The sequence below is a fragment of the Malus domestica genome, chromosome 01 (assembly GCF_042453785.1).
Source record: "Malus domestica chromosome 01, GDT2T_hap1".
Classification (NCBI taxonomy): domain Eukaryota; kingdom Viridiplantae; phylum Streptophyta; class Magnoliopsida; order Rosales; family Rosaceae; genus Malus; species Malus domestica.
This window is the reverse complement of record NC_091661.1, coordinates 24,124,070-24,145,963: the sequence shown is the minus strand read 5'-3', so window position 1 is coordinate 24,145,963 and position 21,894 is coordinate 24,124,070. Positions and strand designations below refer to the sequence as shown.

At 37.9% G+C, this 21,894-nt stretch overlaps 3 protein-coding genes and 1 pseudogene across 4 annotated transcripts; all 4 read right to left on the bottom strand.

Annotated features, from left to right (window-relative positions):
- Positions 1 to 784: 784 nt before the first annotated feature.
- Positions 785 to 3,029, bottom strand: LOC114819288 (heat shock cognate 70 kDa protein-like). The gene is made up of 2 exons (XM_029101268.2): positions 2,690 to 3,029; positions 785 to 2,325 (listed from the first exon to the last, which is right to left on the bottom strand). The coding sequence occupies exons 1-2, from the start codon at positions 2,898 to 2,900 to the stop codon at positions 947 to 949; spliced, it is 1,590 nt and encodes a 529-aa protein (XP_028957101.1). The 5' UTR covers positions 2,901 to 3,029; the 3' UTR covers positions 785 to 946.
- Positions 3,030 to 6,332: 3,303 nt separating this feature from the next.
- On the bottom strand, positions 6,333 to 7,169 carry LOC114822503 (heat shock 70 kDa protein 4-like; annotated as a pseudogene).
- On the bottom strand, positions 6,333 to 17,418 carry LOC103427902 (heat shock cognate 70 kDa protein-like). Of its 2 annotated transcripts, XM_070818925.1 has the most exons (3): positions 16,993 to 17,418; positions 16,118 to 16,704; positions 6,333 to 7,305 (listed from the first exon to the last, which is right to left on the bottom strand). In XM_070818925.1, exons 1-3 carry the CDS (start codon positions 17,201 to 17,203, stop codon positions 7,285 to 7,287), a joined length of 819 nt encoding a protein of 272 aa, XP_070675026.1. In that variant the 5' UTR covers positions 17,204 to 17,418; the 3' UTR covers positions 6,333 to 7,284. The 2 variants fall into 2 exon arrangements, with proteins under 2 accessions (XP_070675026.1, XP_070675015.1); XM_070818914.1 differs by lacking the exon at positions 6,333 to 7,305 and having other exon boundaries at positions 15,817 to 16,704; positions 16,993 to 17,342.
- Positions 17,419 to 19,249: 1,831 nt separating this feature from the next.
- On the bottom strand, positions 19,250 to 21,302 carry LOC103417737 (heat shock cognate 70 kDa protein-like). Its single transcript, XM_070818907.1, has 2 exons — positions 21,028 to 21,302; positions 19,250 to 20,722 (listed from the first exon to the last, which is right to left on the bottom strand). Exons 1-2 carry the CDS (start codon positions 21,239 to 21,241, stop codon positions 19,377 to 19,379), a joined length of 1,560 nt encoding a protein of 519 aa, XP_070675008.1. The 5' UTR covers positions 21,242 to 21,302; the 3' UTR covers positions 19,250 to 19,376.
- Positions 21,303 to 21,894: the final 592 nt, after the last annotated feature.

The window sequence follows — 21,894 nt, the reverse complement described above, 5'->3', positions numbered from 1 at the left end:
ATAACCGATTTTGAAAGTGACCCTAACGTTATGATGCAAAATGTACCTGACCCTAAATCCATTGTTATCAGTCTTTAATTGCCTATTTATCTTTAGTTTGTAGATTCTCCCCCTCATCTCCTGTTCCCCCCTTATTAAATAATGATTTTTGACACACCCCGATCCTAGAATCAAGGCGTGACGGCATGCTTTGATTCTAGGATCGATGCCTTGATTCTAGGATCGGGATGTGTCAATTTTAGCATAATTTTTTTCGATAATTTTTTTGAAAATAAAATTTAGGTTGATGATCTTAATTTTTTATATGAACATTTTAACTTAAAAATATTTAAATTTCGATAAGTAATAAAAAAAATTTAAGTTAAATTTGGTTTAAATTATTTTCTTAAATTATTTTAGACGTTAGATTTTATTTTGGACTGTCAAATCTTTGTTTTACCATTAGGTTTGCTCTTATTTGATCATAATCGTTAGATTATAAGTAAAAAAAATAAAAAGGTTTGAAATACGACAGTTGGGTTCAGTATAATTTAAGCCAGGCTTAAATCTTAAAAAGAATCTAGCCTAGAGATATATTTTTCTTCTAGAGCTTATTTTAGCCTAATTTATTCTATATTTAATTAGGATTTATAAAGTTTTATAAAAGTAAAATATGGGTGTATTCAATCAAAATTTTAATGGAGCCTACAAAGTTTAATAGGGTGTATTCAATCAAGATTTGACAAATCATACCTCTCCGAATTCATCCCTATGAGATTTTGAAGAAATTTACACAAAATTCACATATAGAATTTATGAAAGTCTATTAAAACTTCATCAAAATTCATCATAATCAAGATTTAACATCGGAATGCCAAATGAAAACTCTAACAACGCCTCATTCAACTAATTGATCGTTAATACCAATACTAATGTTCCAATCTGGTCCAGCCTACCAAATAGGTCCTTAGTTCACCTTCTCAATTCCTTCAAAATTCCTAATGTCACTGTCACTCTTGATTGTAATCCCTTTCTTTTGGCCGGTGGACTGGTCTTCGGCAGAGACATTCAGGATACCATTGGCATCAATATTGAAACAAACTTCAAATAAAGGAACACCTTGCGGAGCTGGGGGAATACCATCGAGGGTAAATTCAGCCAAAAAGTTATTGTTTTTAGCTATGCTGCTTTCACCCTCATAAACAGGAAAGTCCACCGAAACTTGATTGTCAGAAACGGTAGTTACAAATTTTTTCTTCATGACTGGAATTCTAGAATTTCTTGGAATCACAATGTTCATGAATAACTTGGAACTACCACGTTCTTGACTCTCAATTCCAAGTGATAAAGGGGTGACATCCAAGAGAGTGAAGTCTTGAAGCTTCTCAGTTCCATTCCCACTCAAGACTGCAGCTTGAACAGCGGCACCATACGCAATTGCCTCATCCGGATTGATACTCTTGCACAACTGCTTCCCCTTGAACACATCCTGCAACAGTTCCTGCACTTTGGGAATTCTAGAAGATCCGCCGGCAAGAACAACATCATGGACACTGCTTACTTCCATATTGGCATCCTTCAAACACTTCTCGACTGGCTCCATACACTTGTTAAAGAAATCCATATTCAATTGCTCAAATTTGGCACGGGTAATAGTTGTATAGAAATCAGTTCCCTCATACAAACAGTCGATTTCAATGTCAGTGGCTGAAGTAAACGAAAGCCTCCTCTTTGCTTTCTCACATGCGTTTCTTAACCTCCTTAGTGCTTTAGAGTTTCCACTCACGTCCAAATTATGATTCTTCTTGAATTGCTCAACACAAAAGTCCACCATTTTGTTATCGAAGTCTTCTCCTCCAAGGTGAGTGTCTCCAGCCGTGGCCTTCACTTCAAACACACCATCACCTATGGTAAGTAGTGAAACATCTAAAGTACCACCACCTAAATCAAATATCATCACATTTCTCTTGCTATACCAGCCAGCCTTCTTGTCAATGCCATAAGCAATTGCTGCAGCAGTTGGTTCGTTGATGATACGCATCACATTTAGGCCAGCAGTGTTGCCAGCATTTTTTGTAGCCTGACGCTGTGAATCATTGAAGTAAGCAGGGACAGTGATAACTGCATTCTTCACAGTGGAGTTGAGGTAGGCCTCAGCAATCTCCCGCATTTTCACTAGAACCATGGCTGAAATTTCTTCGGCAGCAAACTGTTTTTCTTGTCCCTCGTGGGTGACCACAATCAAGGGCTTGCCGCCAGGACCCTCAGTGACTCTAAATGGCCAGAGCTTCAAATCACTTTGAACAGTGGCGTCATTGAATCTCCTACCAATTAACCTCTTCGCATCTGCAAATAAATGACTAAATTAAAAACCACTCCTAGAAAGAAAAACAGCTAAGAATCAATAGATCATATATCAAAAACAACCCAATGACTTATTTGGTTTAATCAAAAGTGTTATCCTGCAACGATAGTTTTAATCCAACTTCATACTGTTTATACTTGTAGCTTTTTTTGTTCAAAAATATATTTTATGAACTTTTAAGACATTTTTACTCTAAATAGTCACTCTAATATTATTCTCTTACAACACTTTTCTGTTCTTTTGATTAAAACTCAAAGTTTAAGCTATTTTCATTAAGAAAATAAGCATATAACCATTTTCCATCAAAATGCTGTTAAATTAGTAGCAGATAAACGAGGATCTAACCAAAAATGGAGTTGGTGGGGTTCCTGATGATTTGATTGATGGCCGAATCACCAACCAATCGCTCAGTCTCAGTGAAGGCAACACAAGATGGAGTGGTCCTGTTACCCTGATCGTTCACTATGATTTCCACACGGTCGTGCTCCCACACTGCGACACAAGAGTACGTTGTCCCCAGATCAATCCCGATTGCGTGGCCTTCTTCTCCTGCCATTCTGTGCACGGGAACACGATAAAGAAGAAGAGAAGAGAAGAAAGTTGATTTCAGTGAGAGTAATGGTGAGGGACTGGGAAGAGTGAGTCTGGCTAGTTTAGTAGGGAAGAGAGAGTTCAGAGCTTCGTCTATCATAACTTTACCTTCTTTACGACCTTTTGACTTTCCTCTTTTTTTTTTTTTTTTTTTTTTTTTTTTTTGGCATATTGGGGTATTTTGGTATGGAATCCCGAATAAAAAATAGGATACAAAATTTCCGTATTCTTAATTTTTGGAATTTCCGAAATATTTTAAATATTTCGAGATAGATTGGGACTGAATTTTGGATTTTTGACTTTTAGGCTAAAATTTGAGATTTTGGAGGTGTCGGCTAAAATTTGGGTTTTAGCCTGAAATTTTGTTGCTCAATTTCATATCAATTGAAATTTAGGTTTTTTATCTTATACCAATTTGAAATTTCATATCAATTCATTCATATCAAGTTAAATTGACATTCCAAAGTTCCAAACAACTTAATTTTATACTTCTATTTCTAATATAATCTACTATCAAACTACTTAAACTCAACCTTCAATATGCATGCAACCAAAAAAAAAAAAAAAAAAAAAAAAATATATATATATATATATATATATGGTTCGATTCGACATTCCTGAACCATTGAATATGTAATCTCGATTCTCGTACCAAAAAGTTTGGGATCGGTTCGGTATGGATCCAGAAAATTTCCGTATTATTGACTTAGAAATTTTTTAGTATGGAATCGTGATTTTTTTAGTTTGGTTTCGGATTTTCGTAAAAAGATTTCCAGCCTAATCCCAAATACGAATGATGTCAACATTTTGATAGAACCTTACAACTTTATATTTAATTCTACAAAACAACAACAAATGATAACTAGCATACAAATTAAGTTCAATATTTATCTGTGTACTGAACTATGAACATAAAATTTGGACAAAAAAAATAAAATATGAACAGAATACAAAACTGCAAATTAGTTGCAGAGATCTCAATAGCTCTACCATAAAATCAGTTAGCAATATAGAGAGTGATCCAAAACCATGTAAGTCCTTGGCTGACCTTGTCCTTCACCGTTGTGGGACAAACTGACACGTGAGCAAGTGTAGCCCTTTGGGCTTTCACGCAAGAGAAACATACTCTAATACCATAATGAAATTAAGATTCTATATAAAACCAAAGGAAAACTAATGAAAAGGGCTTGAAAACTTGAAGTTTTAATGATAAGGACAAAATAAAGGGTAAAATGAATAGTACCAGGATTGACATTTTAGTGTAAAAATGTGGTTTTTCGTTAAAGTAAACAGTACCGGGAGCTTTTCGTTAAAGTTCCCTAAAACCAATAGGCACTATGAGAAATAGCTCGACATCATATAAACCCTTATTTAGCCTTGTCCCTCACTAAAGTGGGATAAACTATCCACACATATTCAACTTGCAACAGTAATTCTTCTGCTTTCATGAATTTTTAAGGTAGCTTTGGAAAATTGGGAGGATTCTTCTCCTTCTTCTTCTCTTGACATTCTCAACATTCTCAGCGTGAAAACTCAACGAAGAACAACCCATTGGAATGTAGGCAGTCTGTTATGAATGTAAAATAGGATTGAATTTTGATTGCCTTAATCACCAGTTAGAGAGTTAAATTGAAGGTTTTATGCTCTAGTTTTAGGAATCTTTAATGAAAAAGGTTTTTCCAAACTTTTTATTAACAAAAAAAATCATCTAATGACATGCGCCTTGCACGCACTTTTGATTGGGGTTTTGTTTTCCTTTTATTTCTTTTGTCTTTATCATTAAATCAAATTATTAAATTACTTTTGATTAAGGAAATTGTTATTAGCATTTCAAAAATCTCATTTGACACTCCAAACTTTCTATAATTAGAAAGAAAAATACATTTTTGAAGAGTGCAAAATAAGATTTTTGAAGTGCTAATCAATTCCCTTAGTTAAAACTCAAAGTTTTAAAGTTTTTGTTTATTATTTTTCCTTTACTTTTATTGTTAGGGATTTTTAAGTATACCAGCTGCCATTAAGGGGTATGGACTCATATCATCTTCGGATCAATCCTGTGGGGATCCTCCTGACGAATTGATCTCATCCGTTCGTACAAATCCAATGGTTCGACTTAGTTGCAAGTCTTTCTCCCCCTTTCAGAGGAGAAAATTTTAGTTGTGACGAGAACACTATGGTACACCACGTAGTTTTATGCAAGTGGTGAAAAATTTTAATTTTTAAGTTATTAACCTTTTAACACACATAACTCATCATTTATATAGAGACACGTGGTGTACCATCTCGTGTGACAGTGACATTGAAAAATCTCTCATTTCGGAGCTCTCTCTTCCCCTTCCTCTTTTCACCTCAACTCCTCTTACTTTCTCACTTCGAATCACCCGCCGCCACTGTAATCCCACATCTTACACAACCCAGCAACCATTTCCAGCTCTCTCCCACCCCAGCGTCCCCAGCTACAAATTCCTCTTCCTGTTGAATAAAGTCCCAATTTGAAGGAGCTAAGAAAATATCAAAGAACAAACGTCAAGACTAAAAAATAAGAATTAAAAAAGTAAACAAGGAATTTAATTGGGGTGGGTTGGGTTGGGCTGAAGAAGACCGAAAAGATGCAGGGGGTGGTGGTGGGTGCATCGAAGTGAGGCAAAGAGGAGTTGAGGGGGAAGAGAGGAAGCGAAAGGGAGAGTTGCGGAAAGGGAAGGAGAGACATGCAACTAATCCGACCCAATCGATGAGATCAATTCGTCAGGAGGATCCCCACGGGACTGATCCGGAGAGGATCTGGGTCCAAAGAGTATAATCTTCATATATAAAGCCAAGCATTCAATGAACAATGTTTTTCGGTGTGACAAGCTTCACCAAAAGAAATTGGACAAAAATGCCCCTCAAACAAAAAGCTTCAAAAGCAAACCAAAATAATGCATCAAATATGGCAGAGGTATTTTCATCATTTTTAATAGTATTTTTTAATAATTAGTACCTCACAATAGGCTAGTAATAATGTGATTCAATCAATTGTTCATTAAATATTATTTTCTCTATTTTTAAACACGTTCAAACATTTTAAGAAGCGTGTAATGTCAATTATAAAAAAGGTCTTTCGCCATTGGATAATAATATGATTAAATTAGTTGTCAAATGATTGTTTTTTAGCCCAGTTGAAAAGAATCTAGCCTAGAGATATATTTTTCTTCTAGAGCTTATTTTAGCCCAGTGGTTGGAAATGGAACGTAATTTATTCTATATTTAATTAGGATTTATAAAGTTTTATAAAAGTAAAATTCGGATGTATTCAATCAAAATTTTAATGGAGCCTACAAAGTTTAATAGGGTGTATTCAATCAAGATTTGACAAATCATACCTCTCCGAATTCATCCCTATGAGATTTTGAAGAAATTTACACAAATCATACATATAGAATTTATGAAAGTCTATTAAAACTTCATCAAAATTCATCATAATAAGGATTTAACATCGGAATGCAAAATGAAAACTCTAACAACGCCTCATTCAACTAATTGATCGTTAATACCAATATTAATGTTCCAATCTGATCCAGCCTACCAAATAGGTCTTCAGTTCACTTTCTCAATTCCTTCAAAATTTCGAATGTCACTGTCACTCTTGATTGTAATCCCTTTCTTTTGGCCGGTGGACTTGTCTTTGGCGGAGACATTCAGGATACCATTGGCATCAATATTGAAGCAAACTTCAAATGAAGGAACACCTTGCGGAGCTGGAGGAATACCATAAAGGGTAAATTCAGCCAAAAAGTTATTGTTTTTGAGCTATGCTGCTTTCACCCTCATAAACAGCAAAGCCCACCGAAACTTGATTGTCAGAAGAGGTAGTTACACTTGTTTTCTGCATGACTGGAATTCTAGAATTTCTTGGAATCACAATGTTCATGAATAACTTGGAACCATCCCACTCTTCACACTCAAGTCCAAGTGATAAAGGGGTGACATCCAAGAGAGTGAAGTCTTGAAGCTTCCCATTTCCATTCCCACTCAAGACTGCAGCTTGAACAGCAGCACCATACGCAATTGCCTCATCCGGATTGATACTCTTGCACAACTGCTTCCCCTTGAACACATCCTGCAATAGTTGCTGCACTTTGGGAATTCTAGAAGATCCACCGGCAAGAACAACATCATGGACACTGCTTACTTCCATATTGGCATCCTTCAAACACTTCTCGACTGGCTCCAGACACTTGTTAAAGAAATCCATGTTCAGTTGCTCAAATTTGGCACGGGTAATAGTTGTATAGAAATCAGTTCCCTCATACAAACAGTCGATTTCAATGTCAGTGGCTGAAGTAAACGAAAGCCTCCTCTTTGCTTTCTCACATGCGTTTCTTAACCTCCTTAGGGTGTGTTTGTTTGGGCTCACTAAGTTTCATTGGACTGGACTGGACTATAGTCCAGTGTTTGTTTGGTGTGGGGATTAAGTTTAATGGGATTAGCCGGTACTCGCTCCGACTAACCCCTTCTCTAAACGTTCTTAACGAGAACCCCCAATTCTCACGGGATTGCTAAGCCCGTCTTCGAGAGTGTTGCTCGCTCCTCATTCTTGGTCGTCCTCCTCTCCGGTCCTCCTCGCTGGTCCTTCTCGCTCGTCCTGCTCATCTTCATCTGGTAAATTCCAAATTCGACGACCTATTTCTATGATTTTGTTTTGTAGATTGTGAAATCATTATTGGGTTCTGATTGATTTTGTTGTTTTGGGTTCGAAATTATGAATGGGTTCTGATTGATTCCTCGTATAATCCTTCTAGTTGTTATGCTTATATATACCTTCTAGTTGTTTGGCTTGGGTTTTTGACGGGTCGGGGTAGTGCTGGTAACCCCAATGATTAGTGTGTGTGTGTGTGTGTGTGTATAACTTTCATTTGAAGTGTTGAACCTCGTTACTTGCTGCTTGCACATGGTTTTTTGAGCTTAATGCATGCTACATACCCCATGTGTTTTTTTATATGTATAACATCGATCAACTTCCTAACTTTGGTTCTCGCCTTGATCCAGTTCAATTTGGAGAACCTTTGAATCGTGTTAGGACATCCATCTTTGCTTGTGCAGTGGTGAGATGCTATTTTCATTTATTTTCTCCTTTTATTTTCGCTGCAAGTTTTTACTACCTTATGCTTGCTTTTGTCATTATGGAGAAAATCGGCTCGTCTTTGTCTTTGTCTTGTGGGTATAATCTATATACATATGATATATATTTTGTTTCTTGAGTTTGAATGCATGTTATTATACTCACTCTCTGCACTTTTTCCTGTGTGTAACCAATGGAAAGAATATATCAATCCAATCCTTCCAAGTTCGAATACTTGTACAGTTTGGTGAACTATGCTGTCAAAACAAATACTCTTTTCAAGAGTACCTCTGTTTCTCTTGTTTGGCTCACAAGGTACACGATAGAATCATAAACTCAGATTATTTTCTTTTGGCTTTAGAACCACCTCTGCACTTTGTCAAAGTGCGATACATCACATTTTTCATACTACTCTTGATTTATTTTCAGATACATGGATTTTTTGGTAGAGCTGTTTCGGAACTTACGGGAGCATCCTCTAGATTGGGTTACGATTCGAGCTGTTTATAATGCCTATGCCAAGACCCTGATAAAATGGCATGATGAAAAAATTGTACTGACTTTGATCCCCTTCATTTATTTGGTGACCTAGGATTATTCGTACTAATCTTTGTTAGGAATGTCGGTACTACAAGATAGAGAATGCACAAGGTAAAGTAGAAAATGGACACCAAGAATTTATGTGGTTCGGCAATTTATGCCTACGTCCACCAAACAAGGATCAATCTTCACTATATGAAAAAGATGAATACAACAAGAGTAGTCTTACCAAGCCAAAGACAAGGCTTGATGGATACAAGAAAGTATAACACACACTTTCTATCACTCTAAACTTCACTCACACAATGTGTAGTGGAACACTCTCACTCTCACTCTTGGAGTTGAACTCTAGCTTTGGACTTGATCCTTTGCTACTCACTCTTAGTTCTCTATTGGTTACATCACACCCATATTTATAGGTGAGGGCTTGGCATTCTACTAGTTTCTAGTTCCTTCTTCAAACCTCTAGTATAGAAAAATCTAGACTAGCCACATACTTGTAGCTTCTAGATCTTTCCATTTGCAACCAAGGAAGCTAGTACTCTCTAGCTTCTTCCATCAACTTAATAACATGCTAGAATTGTCTAGCAAGCTCCAGCCTCATCTCTTGCTTACTAGAATAATCTAGAACATTGATCATGGGCTGGACCATATACCAACAATCTCCCCTTCCAGTCCATGAGGGAGGAATTCCGATCATGACTCCAAGTTACCTGAAGTTCATCCCAGCAGCTTTAATGCAGAATTCCAACTTTGATTTTGTGACTACCTTTGTCAACATGTCTGAAGAATTATTATCGGTATGAATCTTCTTCAGCTGCAGCAACTTGTTCTCGATAGCGTCTCTAATCCAGTGATAACGAATATCAATGTGCTTAGTGCGTGAATGATATGTAGTGTTCTTGCTCAAGTCCAGAGCACTCTGACTATCACAATAAATGCCATAATCACTTTGCTTCAAACCCAACTCTTGGAGAAACTGCTTCAGCCACAACAACTCCTTGCATGCTTCTGTAGCGGCTATGTATTCAGCCTCGGTTGTGGACAAAGCAACACACTTTTGCAACTTGGATTGCCAAGACACGGCTCCCCCGGCAAAAGTGAACAAGTACCCAGATGTAGATTTTCTACCATCCAGGTCACCTCCCATGTCAGCATCTGTAAATCCTTCCAAGATTGGTTTGGAACCGCCAAAGCACAAGCACATCTTAGAAGTCCCCTTCAAATATCTGAGAATCCACTTAACGGCTTCCCAGTGGTCCTTCCCTGGATTAGAGAGAAACCTGCTCACCACACCTACTGCATGAGCAATATCTGGTCGTGTGCACACCATTGCATACATGATACTTCCTACTGCTGAAGAGTAGGGAACAACTGCCATTTTCTCCTTTTCTTCATATGTTTTTGGACACGACTCTTTGCTCAACTTGATATGATTGGCTAAAGGTGAGCTTACCGGTTTGGCTGCTTTCATGTTGAACCTTTCAAGCACCCGTTCAACATACTTTTCTTGTGACAGCCACAACTTCTTGGATTTTCTGTCACGAATTATCTCCATGCCCAAAATCTGCTTGGCTGGCCCTAAGTCCTTCATGTCAAAGGACTTAGATAACTCTTCTTTGAGCTTTTTAATCATAGAAGCATCTTGTCCGACAATCAACATGTCATCAACATAAAGCAATAAGATGATGAATGTACCTCCAGAAAATTGTTTGATATAGACACAAGAGTCAGCATGAGTTCTCTTGTACCCATTACTCACCATGAATGAGTTGAACTTCTTATTCCACTGTCTCGGAGCCTGCTTAAGACCATATAAACTTTTCTTGAGCTTGCACACCAAATTTTCTTTACCTTTGACTTCAAAGCCTTTGGGTTGCTCCATGTATATCTCCTCTTCTAAATTGCCGTGGAGAAATGCAGTTTTAACATCTAACTGCTCGAGCTCAAGATCCATGCTTGCTGCCATACCAAGGATAACTCGAATGGAAGTCATCTTCACCACCGGTGAGAAAATCTCATCAAAGTCAACTCCTTTCTTTTGACCAAAACCTTTGACAACCAAACGAGCCTTGTACCTTGTCATGTTGTCGTCTCTTTTCAATTTGAACACCCACTTGTTTTTCAATGCTTTCCTGCCCTTTGGAAGCTCCACCAGCTCATAGGTATCATTCTTTGATAAGGAATCCATCTCCGACTCCATTGCCTTCATCCATTTGTCACTGTCGTTATGAGCTCTGGCCTCCTCATATGTTTCGGGCTCTCCATAATTAGTCAACATGATATACTCTGATGAAGAATACTTGGTAGACGGTCTTCGACTTCTGATGGATCTTCTGACCTGATCTTCATTCTCTTGTAGGGCTGGAGGCTCCCCCTGATTGGGTTCTCCTTGAATCTGCTCTTCTTGACTAGGCTCCCCCTGATCAGCAATCTCATGGTCTGGCACATCTTGATCAGGCTCCTCTTGATCAGCATTATCTGATTCTGCAGGCACTTCATTGGCAGTTGCTTCAGGGATGTCATCGTGACTTTCTTCATCTGAAGCTAATGGATCAACTCCTCTGACTGCGCCATCTGGTTGTGCCTCTTTATCCGAATCCCCAATTGTTTGATCTTCATAAAAGACCACGTCTCTACTTCGGATAAACTTCTTCTGGTATGGGTCCCATAATCTGTAACCAAAATCTTCACCGCCATAACCAAGAAAGATGCACGGTGTAGCTTTGTAGTCTAACTTCGATCTCTGCTCTTTGGGCACATGCACAAAAGCTTTGCAACCAAACACCTTCAGATGAGAGTAAGACACATCATTACCAGTCCATACTCTCTCTGGAACATCAAGACCTAATGGTACTGATGGAGATCGGTTGATCAAATAGCAGGCTGTCCTTACAGCTTCACCCCAGAACTGCTTAGATAACTTTGCAGTCCTCAACATACACCTGACTTTCTCCATGATGGTTCGGTTCATTCTTTCAGCAACACCGTTATGTTGTGGAGTTCCAGGAACTGTCTTCTCATGACGTATGCCATGTTTTACACAATACTCTCTAAACTGGTGAGATGTGTACTCGCCGCCGTTGTCGCTACGAAGGCACTTGAGAGGTTTCCCAGTTTCCCTCTCCACCATGGCATGGAACTCCTGGAATGTCTGAAACACCTGGTCTTTGGATTTCAACAAATACACCCACACCCTTCGTGAAGCATCATCAATATAAGTAACAAAATATTTATTTCTTCCAAGTGACTCGACTTCCATGGGACCACACACATCTGAATAAACAAGATCTAACAAGTTTCCTTTCTTTGTAGATGGAATCGAAAAACTAATTCTTCTTTGTTTTCCTAATAAACAGTGCTCACAAGAGTTTAACGACGTACCTTTGGCAAAGGGAATGTGAGACTTCTTTGCCAAAACCTGTAGGCCTTTCTCGCTCATGTGACCTAGCCTCTTATGCCACAAGTCTAGAGATGAGTCCTCCACAGCATTCAACTCACCTTTCAAAACCTTGGCATTTGACCGGTACAACGTACAACAAAGTCGTGCTCTTGCTACCACCATTAAGCCTTTAGTAAGCTTCAATTTTCCTTCGCCAATATGGTGATAATATCCTTGTCGATCAAGGGTACCAATGGATATCAGATTGAGACGTATATCAGGAATATGTCTCACATCTTTCAACATCAATTGGCAGCCGAGATTAGTTCTTAGACATATATCACCAATTCCAAGAATTTTGGAATAGCTTTCATTCCCCATCTTCACTATGCCAAAGTCACCTTCTTTGTATGTACTGAAGAACTCCCGTTTGGACGTAGCATGGAAGGAAGCTCCATTGTCAAAGATCCATTCAATGTCTCTGTCAGAGTTGCCCATATGCAGACATTCACCAACAGACAATATTTCTGGTACATCACCACATATGACAGCAGTGGTATTGCCAGTATCATCTTTCTTCTGATTGTTTCCTTCCCTTTGCTCTCTCTTCCAAACTCGACAATTTTTCTTCATATGGCCTTCTTTGCCACAATGGTGGCATGCACCCCTGAACCTTGACTTGGATCGGCTAGGACTCCTGCCATGACCTCTAGGTCCTCTACTCTTGCTTCTTCCGCGGTTCTCTGTGACAAATACTTGGCTGCTATCTGTGCCAGAAGTCTTTCTCCTTGTTTCTTCATTGAGCATGCTATTTTTAACATTATCAAGGGTAAGAACACCATTAGAAGCAGAGTTACTTATACTCACCACAAAGGTCTCCCAACTGTCTGGCAAGGATCCAAGTAACAAGAGCGCTTGTAGCTCGTCCTCGATCGTCATTTTCATAGTAGCCAACTGGTTGATGATATTCTGGAAATTGTTCAAGTGTTCTGCTACACTTAAACCATCCTTGTACTTCACATTGATGAGCTCTTTGATCAAGAAGGCTTTCTTAGCTGGAGTTTTCTTCTCGAACAAGGACTCAAGCTTTGTCCAAAACTCGCGAGCATTGGTTTCATTAGACACATGGTGAAAAACACTATCGTCCACCCATTGTCTAATTGTGCCAATAGCCTTGCGATTCATCTTCTTCCACTCGGCATCGGACATGCTCTCTGGCTTAGCGGCATCTCCTTCAATTGGCTCATGCAGATCCTTGCAATAGAGAATGTCCTCCATCCTTGGCTTCCATGTTACCCAATTGGAGTTGGTGAGTTTGATCATAGTGCCACTTCCTTCCATCTCGCAGTACGAGCCAACCGGGCTCTGATACCACTTGTTAGGAATGTCGGTACTACAAGATAGAGAATGCACAAGGTAAAGTAGAAAATGGACACCAAGAATTTATGTGGTTCGGCAATTTATGCCTACGTCCACCAAACAAGGATCAATCTTCACTATATGAAAAAGATGAATACAACAAGAGTAGTCTTACCAAGCCAAAGACAAGGCTTGATGGATACAAGAAAGTATAACACACACTTTCTATCACTCTAAACTTCACTCACACAATGTGTAGTGGAACACTCTCACTCTCACTCTTGGAGTTGAACTCTAGCTTTGGACTTGATCCTTTGCTACTCACTCTTAGTTCTCTATTGGTTACATCACACCCATATTTATAGGTGAGGGCTTGGCATTCTACTAGTTTCTAGTTCCTTCTTCAAACCTCTAGTATAGAAAAATCTAGACTAGCCACATACTTGTAGCTTCTAGATCTTTCCATTTGCAACCAAGGAAGCTAGTACTCTCTAGCTTCTTCCATCAACTTAATAACATGCTAGAATTGTCTAGCAAGCTCCAGCCTCATCTCTTGCTTACTAGAATAATCTAGAACATTGATCATGGGCTGGACCATATACCAACAATCTTTCCCTTTGAATGTCCTATTTTTATGCTTCACTAGTGACAATTATATTTTGCAAGTTGCCGGCTTTGCCTAGTTGCTTTTTAATTACTTGGCCTGGCAACACTTTAGTGTATTTCCATGTTCTCCATATACTCAAACTAGTTTTCTTTCTTTTTAGTATATAGTACAGAACTCATATGAAAGCATGAAGCTATTACACTTATTAAACACGAAAGCATTTCTGTGTTTTCCCATGTTCGAGAAATGCCTTGCTTCTTAGTATAGTCTTACTGCTTCAACAGAGGAAATTTCGGAAAACTCCCAGCAACTTATCATTGGTTGTACTCTATGATTTATTGTTTTACTACTCTCTTAAGTGAAATTTTATTGGTTAGAAAATTTAACTTAATTGTTCAGTGGAATGATAGCTTGGAAGCAAATATTCTCCCGAAAAAGACTTGTTGTTGAAGGTGATCGGAGGCAATGGTGATGTCATGGGAGACATGGAGAAATTTTGCACTTCCTTTACTCCTCTACTTAAACAGAATCACGAGTTTTTGGTAAGTTATTTTTTTCAGTTGCATAATTTACTAGGCTCCTTACTCTTAATAATCCTTTCTCAGCTGGTAGGAGCCAATAAATCCTCCCTTCCGTGTCGAGGTTTCTGAAGAAAGGGGAAGTTTAAAATAGAAAAAGGAGGCAATGAATTATTAAATCATTTGTTATTGTAAAATGTTAAAATATTTGCTCATGAACTTTACACTTTTGAGACAGGCTGGAATGGATGATTTGAAGTTATTTTGTGCTAGCCTTGTAGCAAAGGTACCAAGTACATTCCCAAAACAAAGAAAGATGGGGAAGACTATGTTTGCTCCTACTCTGGAAGAATTGGAGAGTGTCAAGTCTGAATCAAAAGAGATTCTGACGAAGCATTTCTTGGAATCGTGCAATAAGATTTTGCCTATTATAGGTTCATTCATTTCTCTCATTTATTTCATCCCGTGAATAGCGGCTTTAATTTGTTTGATTCCAAGCTTTGAACCTTTTTTTAAGTTTTCAAGAAGGCACACACCTGAGACTTGACGTTTATAACGATTGTTAAGCATAAAGCTACATGACCATTTGTTATTTATTTGTACAATATGAGCTTTATGATTTGGTTTTGGGCTTGATGTAGCTGAATTTGAAAATGCTGTGTATCCTGTTACTTTTGACATCCGTACTTGTGTAGTGGTAAGATGTTATTTTCATGTATTTTCCCCTTTCCCTTTCATTTTCTGCTTTGAGTCTCATACTTTCTACTTTTGTAATTTTGCCTTAATTAGAATGCTTTGCATTGTCCAGCTTGGACATTGCAATGCTAATCTAAACTCTTTGCATCCGTATGCTCAGAACATCTTATGGTTATTAATTATGCATGTGAAGTCAGGTCGTATGTTTTGTTTATTAAGTTTGAATGCATGCTAGTGTTCTCACTTTATCCAATTTTGGCTTTGCATAGAGATTGCAGTATAGATATTCATCGGAGGCAATGGTGATGTCACAGGAGTTCTAGCTGGCGATGCCCCTGTGGCTCTCAGTGTTGGTGTTGATGGCCATGACTTGCGTGTAGCAGACATGGGTGATGTTCTAGGTGAAGCTTTCACTTTCTATGTATTTAACAAGGACTTTTGTTGGTTTACATGGAAAGGACTCATTAGCATTCCTGAATTCTGTGTGAGACGGGAGTTGTTGTTGTGCTAAACTTGGGGGATCTTGAATGCCCTACACTTAGTTTCGAGACTCAATTCAGCTCATAACAACAAGACTTCCGAAGACATCCTTTAACAACATTTTTGCATCAAGTTTATTGTTTTATTTCTTATTGTAACATTTGCTTGTAGAATATCTTATATATGTTCACACATGGCTTTCGGTGCAATATTTATTGTATTCATTTTCAAGTAGGCCTTCAAGTTTCAAACATTGGATGTAAAATTTATCAATTGATACAATATTTCACGGTGTGGTATTCAACATTATTTAGGCATTATATTTTCTTTAGTTAAAAAAAAAAAGATCCATTTTTCACATATTTATGTTATTCTGCTTCTTAGTCCGATACTGCACCAAACGCTTCACTAAGCTAGTCCAACTTAGTCTAGTCTAAGCCAGTCCAGCTTAGTCCCTGCAGCTAGTCCAGTCCGAGACAGTCCGGTGCAACAAACGCACCCTTAGTGCTTTAGAGTTTCCACTCACGTCCAAATTATGCTTCTTCTTGAATTGCTCAACACAAAAGTCCACCATTTTGTTATCGAAGTCTTCTCCTCCAAGGTGAGTGTCTCCAGCCGTGGCCTTCACTTCAAACACACCATCACCTATGGTAAGTAGTGAAACATCTAAAGTACCACCACCTAAATCAAATATCATCACATTTCTCTTGCTATACCAGCCAGCCTTCCTGTCAATGCCATAAGCAATTGCTGCAGCAGTTGGTTCGTTGATGATGCGCATCACATTTAGACCAGCAGTGTTGCCAGCATTTTTTGTAGCCTGACGCTGTGAATCATTGAAGTAAGCAGGGACAGTGATAACTGCATTCTTCACAGTGGAGTTGAGGTAGGCCTCAGCAATCTCCCGCATTTTCGATAGAACCATGGCTGAAATTTCTTCGGCAGCAAACTGTTTCTCTTGTCCGTCGTGGGTAACCACAATCAAGGGCTTGCCGCCAGGACCTTCAGTGGCTTTAAATGGCCAGAGCTTCAAATCACTTTGAACAGTGGCATCACTGAATCTCCTACCAATTAACCTCTTTGCATCTGCAAATCAATGATTAATTTAGAAAAAAAAAAAAACATTCCTACAAAGAAAGAACAATTTCTATGTGGTTAGTAAGATAAGTTATTCGAATATTTAATGAATAACTCATCTTAACGACAAAATACGCTGCAGCGATAGTTATAATTCAACTTCATAATGTTCATACTTACTGCCTTTTGTTGTGTTAAAAAAATAAATTCTATTAGGCTTGGCGTATAAGCATTTTCCATGAACTAACTCCGAAATTAAACACTGTTAAATTAATAGTAGATAAACGAGGAGCTAACCAAAAATGGAATTGGTGGGGTTCCTGATGCTTTGGTTGATGGCTGAATCACCAACAAATCGCTCAGTCTCAGTGAAGGCAACACAAGATGGAGTGGTCCTGTTACCCTGATCATTCACTATGATTTCCACACGTTCGTGCTCCCACACTGCGACACACGAGTACGTTGTCCCCAGATCAATCCCGATTGCGTGGCCTTCTTTTCCTGCCATTCTCTGCACGGGAACACGATAAAGAAGAAGAGCAGAGAAGAAAAATTATTTCAGTGAGAGTAATAGGGAGGGACTAGAGAGAGTGAGTCAGGCTAGTTTATTGGGGAAGAGAAAGAGTTCAGAGTGGTGTCTTTCATAAGTTAGATCTAACTTGGGAACGAAGAATCATTTATCTTTTACTTTTCTAAAGTTTTGTGCAAAAAACGTTGGAATGCAATAAGTCTCCAAAATTTATTTTCCGTTGCCTGTTCTATGCCAAATTATGCAGCAACCAAAGCACAAACGATAACGATTACCCAAAAAAAAAACAAAAAAAAGCATAAATGATAAGGACTCTGCTTTATACCGTTACCTTTACTACCTTTTAACTTTACCTTCTTTTTTTATTTGTGTAATGTTATTCATATTATATTTTTGTATCACATTTTCATATCACTTTATGTGACATTTGATGTGGATAGCCACATTATTTGAATTAATCCTATTTTTAAATTTAGTTCATTATTTATTAAACTAATAATTAAGAAAAACTAGTTAATTAAATGATGATTGTAGTGTAGGAAGAGTTTTTTTCCTTCTTTTCCTTGGGTTAATTTGCAAATTTTTCAATTGATGTGGCTGTCCACATCAGATACCACCTAAGATGTTATAGAAATGTGGTATAAAAATATGGTATGAATAACATTGCTCTTTTTATTTTTTTCTGAGAGAATATTGAAAGTGGAACTGGACTTGCAGATAGAAAGCTAGCATATATCTCAGTAGCTAAGTAATGTACTCCTTCGAGAATTCTTCTGTTTCGATGACTTTTTAAGGCAGATTTGGAAAATTGGGAGAATTCTTCTTCTTCTCATGACATTCTCAACATTCTCAGCGCTAAGACTCAAAGAAGAACAACCGATAGTTTTGGTTAATTGTTTGATAAAGGTTCATCCATGCCAAAGCGCAAAACCGAGAAAACAAAAAGAACAAATTTCTACGATTAAACTTATCAATTGCAACTCCTTTAATTACACAACTCCACTCAAATTTAAGCTACTGGCCGTCTCACATTCTAAAATTGGATAAAATTGCAGCATCAACAGAGTTAAAAAAAAAATAATACTTGCAAAGGGCATGTATGGTTTAGAGCTTTTACTCACGCATCCAATATGTAAGTTCAATTCTCCATTCCCACACTAAGAAAATGAATTTTATATACAAAATTATTAGTTGTACATATTTCACCACAAACCAGATATATATGTGTCTTCGGAATTTCACGGCACTAAATGAAAGGAAAAAGATAATGAAGAACAAATAGGTTTTTTTTTTTCAATTTATTTATTTATTTATTACAAGCGATGCTATTACTCTAAACCATATCAGAAATGTCTTCGGAATTTGATAGCTTGCATCTAGAAAGTAGTGAGTTGAAAAGGAGTCATATCCACTAGGCAATCCACCACTTACAATGAAGAGCAAATAAAAGGAAGTTTTAAAAAGGTAAAAAAAAATGTAAGAGGCTTATAATATCAAATTAACGTCCAGCATGATCCTAATGCCACACTGCAGGAAAGGACTAACTATAGGAATATGATCACATATTGGCTTCATCTAGGTCCCAAAACATGTTGGTTGTATAAATTTTGGTAAAATGTTAATTTTTTGTTGTTTTTGAATACATAAGATCTATACACTTGTCAACACACACTCATATATACAAACGAATCTGACATATATTGATAGGATGTAGGGTGGACTGATGTTGAGCCTGCAGTGGCCATGGCGCCCCACCACTTTTCCAAAAGTTTACATATTTGTTGAAATTTGAATGTTTTACTTATAAGATTCATGCTTTCGGCCCTCCCGTTTTTAGATCCTGGTTCCATCCCTGATAGGATGCATCTCTATTAGAGTGTGTAAATAATTGTACTGGTTTTGTGCATTGTTTGTTAGATGAACGATTAGGTCATTGTTTCAAAAACCCTAATTATTAATTTTTTATTTTGGAAGTTTAAAACCCCTAATTGTTATAGATATATAAATAAAGGGTAAACGTGTGAAAGCACGAATTCAAAATTAACATAATAGTTGAAACATTAGAACCATTTTATCAATATAAATTACAGAATAGACACGCATAAGTAAAACAAATTCTGTTTCAGTTTGTAGTATGACATAAGATTCTTTCTTACGTTATTCTTTCAATTCCCTCACAAGTTGTTTCATTGGTGAGAGTTATCCCCTTCTTCTGGCCAGTCAGCACGTCTTCAGCAGATACGTTCAGAATCCCATTGGAATCAATATCGAATTTAGGAACACCCCTGGGAGCTGGAGGAATGTCTTTGAGCCTAAAATCACCCAGAAAGTAATTATTCACTGTTGTTGTACTCTCGCCTTCATAAACGGCAAATCTAACAACTGCTTGGTTGTCATGCCGAGTGGTAACAGTATAATTCCTCTTGACGGGCATTTTAGTGTTTCTTGGTATCACAACAGTCATGTCCCGTTCACGCCCAGTCTCCACCCCGAGTGATAGCGGCGTGACGTCCAACAAAGTGAGGTCTTGAAGCTTTTCATTTCCCTTTCCGTTCAGGACTGCAGCCTGAACAGCAGCACCGTAAGCCACTGCCTCATCCGGATTAATGCCTTTACACAACTCCTTACCCTTGAAGACATTTTTTAAGAGTTCTTGCACCTTAGGAATTCTCGAAGAGCCACCAACAAGAACAACATCGTGGATGCTGCTGACGTCCAATTTAGCATCCTCCAAACACTTGTTCACTGGCTCCATACACTTGATAAAGAAATCCCTATTGAGTTCTTCAAATTTGGCCCGAGTAATAGTTGTATAAAAATCATTACCCTTGTGCAAACAGTCAATTTCAATGTCTGTTGAAGACGTAAATGAAAGTCTCCTCTTTGCTTTCTCACAACTATTTTTTAACCTCCTAAGTGCTTTGGAGTTTCCAGTCACGTCTAAGTTATTCTTCCTCTTGAATTGCTCCACACAGTAATTCACCATTCTGTTATCTAGGTCTTCACCTCCAAGGTGAGTATCCCCAGCAGTGGCTTTCACATCAAACATGCCGCAACTAATGGTAACTAGCGACACATCTAAAGTACCGCCACCAAAATCAAACATCATAACATTTCTCTTGCTGTACCAGCCAGCCTTCTTGTCAAGGCCATAAGCAATGGCTGCAGCAGTCGGTTCATTGATGACACGCAGCACCTTTAGGCCGGCACTCATAGCTGCATTTTTTGTAGCCTGACGCTGTGAGTCACTGAAGTAAGCAGGGACTGTGACGACCGCACTCTTAACAGTTGAGCCGAGGAAGGCCTCAGCAATCTCTCGCATCTTTCCCAATACCATTGATGAGATTTCTTCAGCAGCAAACTGCTTCTCTTGGCCCTTGTGAGTGACCACAATCGTAGGCTTATCATGAGGACCTTCGATGACCTTGAAAGGCCACAACTTAATATCATCTTGAACACATGAGTCACTAAATCTTCTACCAATTAATCGCTTTGCATCTAAAAATTGGTGCCACAATTAGAAAACAAATCTAACAAAGTAAAATAATTAAAAAGAATTTTGTAAACAAATCTGTATAGAATAACAATAATTTTAACCAGAAAACTGGTGCAAACTTTAATACTATCATTGTAGTTCGACTATGACTTCTTAAGCATCAATCTTAAGTCTCCCATTGAGATCACCATAACAAAATTAAGACAAATCTTTCAGCCCCTTTTATTAAAATAACACAATATGTGTCATTATCGATTTGAGAAAAGCTGATTATCAATTTGGAAAGTACAAGTGGGAAGAACCTTACCAAAGATGGAGTTGGAAGGGTTTCTGATGAGCTGGTTAAATGCAGCATCACCAACCAGTATTTCGGCATCAGTGAATGCAACGTGAGATGGAGTTGTCCTGCTACCCTGATCGTTCACTATAATTTCTACATGATCATACTGCCACACCGCCACACACGTTGTCCCCAGGTCGATCCCGATTGCATGACCTTCAGCTTTGTCTTTTCCCGCCATTCTAAGCTAAGAAACTGGAAGAAGAACAGTACTAAAGAACAGAATTGAATGGTAGCAGAGAAAGAAGATAAAAGAGAATAGAAAGTAGAAGATATTATGGGGAACATAGGACACTTTTGATTCTTTATTCTTTTTCTTTTGGGTACACTTTTGGTTCATTATTTTCCAAATTTAAAGAAGCAATGTACAGTAAGTTTTAATCTTCTTCATGAAGTAATCTTCTTCATTAAGTTCCAAATTTAAAGAAGCAATGCACAGTATGTATAAAGAAGAAGAAAAACTGTTGCAGAGAGAGTAGTAGGGAGATGACTTTGGCTGGGAATTAATTTCTACTTGGGAAATGTATAATCATTTATGTTTTTCTGTCTAAATAGTTGTGCAGGGAGCAACAATTTATGTTTAGTTCCTTGTTTATGCCAAATTAAGATTCATCAATGCCGAAGCACAAATTTTGAATTTGAAGTGCTTAATACAAATTTGGCGTGCAATACTTTTTTTAGCTACTTTATAACTTCATTAATTGTACAAAAGTACCGAAAAAAAAAATATACCAAACAAACAAACGACACCAATACTAGTGGCGGAGCCACAGAAGCTCAAAGAGGTGTGGCTGTACTTGTGGTTGTCAAAAATAGACCCTAAGAACAAAAATA

What these genes read in the sequence shown, in the direction of transcription:
- LOC103417737 (XM_070818907.1), bottom strand. Translation starts at nt 21,241, where the DNA reads ATGGCGGGAAAAGACAAAGCTGAAGGTCATGCAATCGGGATCGACCTG. An exon ending in CCCTTCCAACTCCATCTTTG is followed by an intron (nt 20,723 to 21,027) that starts GTAAGGTTCTTC and finishes ACCAATTTTTAG; the next exon opens with ATGCAAAGCGATTAATTGGT.
- LOC103427902 (XM_070818914.1), bottom strand. Translation starts at nt 17,203, where the DNA reads ATGGCAGGAAAAGAAGGCCACGCAATCGGGATTGATCTGGGGACAACG. An exon ending in CCCCACCAATTCCATTTTTG is followed by an intron (nt 16,705 to 16,992) that starts GTTAGCTCCTCG and finishes ATTGATTTGCAG; the next exon opens with ATGCAAAGAGGTTAATTGGT.
- LOC114819288 (XM_029101268.2), bottom strand. Translation starts at nt 2,900, where the DNA reads ATGGCAGGAGAAGAAGGCCACGCAATCGGGATTGATCTGGGGACAACG. An exon ending in CCCCACCAACTCCATTTTTG is followed by an intron (nt 2,326 to 2,689) that starts GTTAGATCCTCG and finishes ATTTATTTGCAG; the next exon opens with ATGCGAAGAGGTTAATTGGT.